The sequence below is a fragment of the Vicugna pacos genome, chromosome 21 (assembly GCF_048564905.1).
Source record: "Vicugna pacos chromosome 21, VicPac4, whole genome shotgun sequence".
Lineage (NCBI taxonomy): Eukaryota > Metazoa > Chordata > Mammalia > Artiodactyla > Camelidae > Vicugna > Vicugna pacos.
Window position 1 is genome coordinate 5928090 of NC_133007.1, and position 2868 is coordinate 5930957.

General features: G+C 62.1%; 1 protein-coding gene across 1 annotated transcript; it reads left to right on the top strand.

The window, feature by feature from the left end:
• Positions 1-588: 588 nt before the first annotated feature.
• Positions 589-2666, top strand: ZNF648 (zinc finger protein 648). Its single transcript, XM_072946908.1, has 2 exons — positions 589-636; positions 744-2666. The coding sequence occupies exons 1-2, from the start codon at positions 589-591 to the stop codon at positions 2442-2444; spliced, it is 1749 nt and encodes a 582-aa protein (XP_072803009.1). The 3' UTR covers positions 2445-2666.
• The last annotated feature ends 202 nt before the right edge of the window (positions 2667-2868 follow it).

The window sequence follows — 2868 nt, forward strand, 5'->3', positions numbered from 1 at the left end:
TCCAAGCTTGGGGTGGGCCTCCCTTTCTCCCTGGTGCATGTGTTTATCCTGCCCAGAAGCTAGGGGTTCTTCACTGCACAGGCCTGAGAAGCCCCACTTATGCAGTGACAGACAGTATCTTTTGGGGAACACCCTGATGTCTTCCTGACTCCCTCTGTTCCCCCAGGAGCTTATCTTTGGCTTTGGAAGAGGTGGCCCACACAGCCCAGAGCCTGGGAGGCAGTTCCCCAGCTGTCACAATCAGGACATGGCAGACTTGCACTCCTGGCAGGAACAGCAAGAGCCAGCCTGGTTTTCAGCTTCCCAGCTGGGGGGACTATTTAAGAGACTTGACGGGGAGCAGACCTTTGCGGCCTGCCCTCTTATCTAGCCTTCCCCAGGCTCACAGAGAACCCACCTGGCTAGCAGTTGGGGGTTTGAGGCCCCAGGGCAGGGCAGGGTACAGATGGCCATCCTGAAAGCATCATCTCCTGGGGCTTCCAGCAAGTGGGACCTCCAACGGATGAAAGGCAGCCGTGGAGTTTACAGCAGAACCCAGCTCCTCCTTCATCAGTGAGGCGCAACAGTGTGGCTGGCAATGGCTACCGGATGGACACACAGATCAGTAGCAAGAACCTCAGTCCTGTGGCCGGGAAGGTGATTAAGTCCATTCTTTGTACTTTTCCCTTTTGTAGGTATCCTGAGCCCAGCGGAAGTCCATCTTGGAGGAGCAGGGCTAGAAGGGCCTGAACACAACGGCACAGATGGACCCACAGGACCAGTGGGGCCAGGTATCTCCTCTCTGCAGGTTGACTCAGGAAGCTTATGCCCCCCAGATGCTGTGCGTGAACTTAGACAGTAAGGACGAGGCTGGTGGAGGGGCAGGAGACAAAAAGGGCACTGGTGACCCTGATCACCAAGCCTGTCCAAGGGGCAGCTCCCAAGTGACTGAGGACAACCCTGCCTTGCCATGGCAGCATCAACCTCGCAAGAAAGAAGAGAAATTCTCTGACTCCTGCAGTGCCCAGGGCATGGGAAAGAACCCCATGATAGTGCCTGGGAAGACCAGGTGGGAAAGAGACGAGACAAAGATCACACCGACCCAAGGCTCCACTGGAGCAAGCATGGTTCTGAGTGCCCTCCCCAGGGGCCTCTCACACACGTGGTTCAGTCGGACACAGTCTCTTAGGGGCTCATTACCTGCCGGCAATGATGGCGACTCCAGGGCAAACCTGAACGCTGCCTTGGGTGTCCCATCCAATTTCCCTGGTTCTGGTAAGTATTTCTGTGCACAGAAGGGTGTAGACAAGCCCCCAGACAGCTCCCCTCTGGAGTGTGTCCCAAAGGTAGGGGGCAGTTGGGACCTCTCCACGCAGGAGCCACACACACCAGCCCAGGGGTCAGCCACCCCGGCCAGCCTGGCAGAGGCCGTGCTGGCCAAAGTGCAAAAGGGCCTGAAGGGCCCGGAACCGGGTGGCGCAGGGGAGGGCAGTCGAGGGGAGGTTCATCCTTACAAGAGCCTGCGGGGCGGGCGGGCCTTCCAGAAGCCCAGCCACCCGATGAGCCCCACGCAGACGCCGGGTGCCAAGCCTTACGCGTGCGAGCTGTGCGGGAAGGCCTACTCCCACCGGGGCACGCTCCAGCAGCACCAGCGCCTGCACACGGGCGAACGGCCCTACCAGTGTCCCTTCTGCGACAAGGCCTACACCTGGTCCTCGGACCACCGCAAGCACATCCGCACGCACACGGGCGAGAAGCCCTACCCGTGTCCGGACTGCGGGAAGGCGTTCGTGCGCTCCTCCGACCTGCGCAAGCACCAGCGCAACATGCACAGCAACGACAAGCCCTTCCCGTGCGCCGAGTGCGGCCTGACCTTCAACAAGCCGCTGTCGCTGCTGCGCCACCAGCGCACGCACCTGGGCGAGAAGCCCTTCCGCTGCCCCACCTGCGACCGGGAGTTCGCCGTGGCCAGCCGGATGATGGAGCACCAGCGCGTGCACTCGGGCGAGCGGCCCTTCCCCTGCTCCACCTGCGGCAAGTGCTTCACCAAATCCTCCAACCTGATCGAGCACCAGACGCTGCACACCGGCCAGAGGCCCTTCAAGTGCGCCGACTGCGGCGTGGCCTTCGCGCAGCCCTCGCGCCTGGCGCGCCACCAGCGCATCCACACCGGCGAGCGGCCCTTTCCCTGCCCGCAGTGCGGCCAGGCCTTCGCCCGCTCCTCCACCCTGAAGCGGCACCAGCAGATCCACTCCGGGGAGAAGGCCTTCGTCTGCGCCGAGTGCGGCAGGGCCTTCCGCGTCGCCTCGGAGCTGGCCCAGCACATCCGCGTGCACAACGGCGAGAGGCCCTACCAGTGTGAGGACTGCGGCCAGGCCTTCACCCGGTCCAACCACCTCCAGCGACACCGCGCCAGGCACCGCAGCTGCAAGAAGGAGCCCATCCCCTCCTCCTCTGACGAGTGAGGGCTCCCTCAGCTCACTCGCAGGGACGGCGAAGACCGGCCGACCTCGTTGCCTGGAGCCCTCCTCCACGGACGAGCCCACTCTGTCACATGGTGTGGCCGCCTAGCCCCTCTGGCCAGCCTCCCCTCCCAGCCTCCGCTCCCACTGCTGACCTCACTGGGACTGCTTCCCCGTGTGTAAGGTGACGTAAGACACTTTACCTCTCAGGCCTGCCCCGAGACTGAAGGGAGACCATGTGCACGAACCACTTCCCATGGCTCCTGGCATTCCTGGGGCACTCCGGCGTGTGCGCGGCTGCTGCTGACCGCGGAGACATTGGCCTCGGCTCTCTAACCCATCCCCAGTGACGTGGGGTCTTTTACAACTTACATCTGCATTTGTAACTCTTACTAGTATAAAATTCTCATCTGCTCTCGAAACAAAA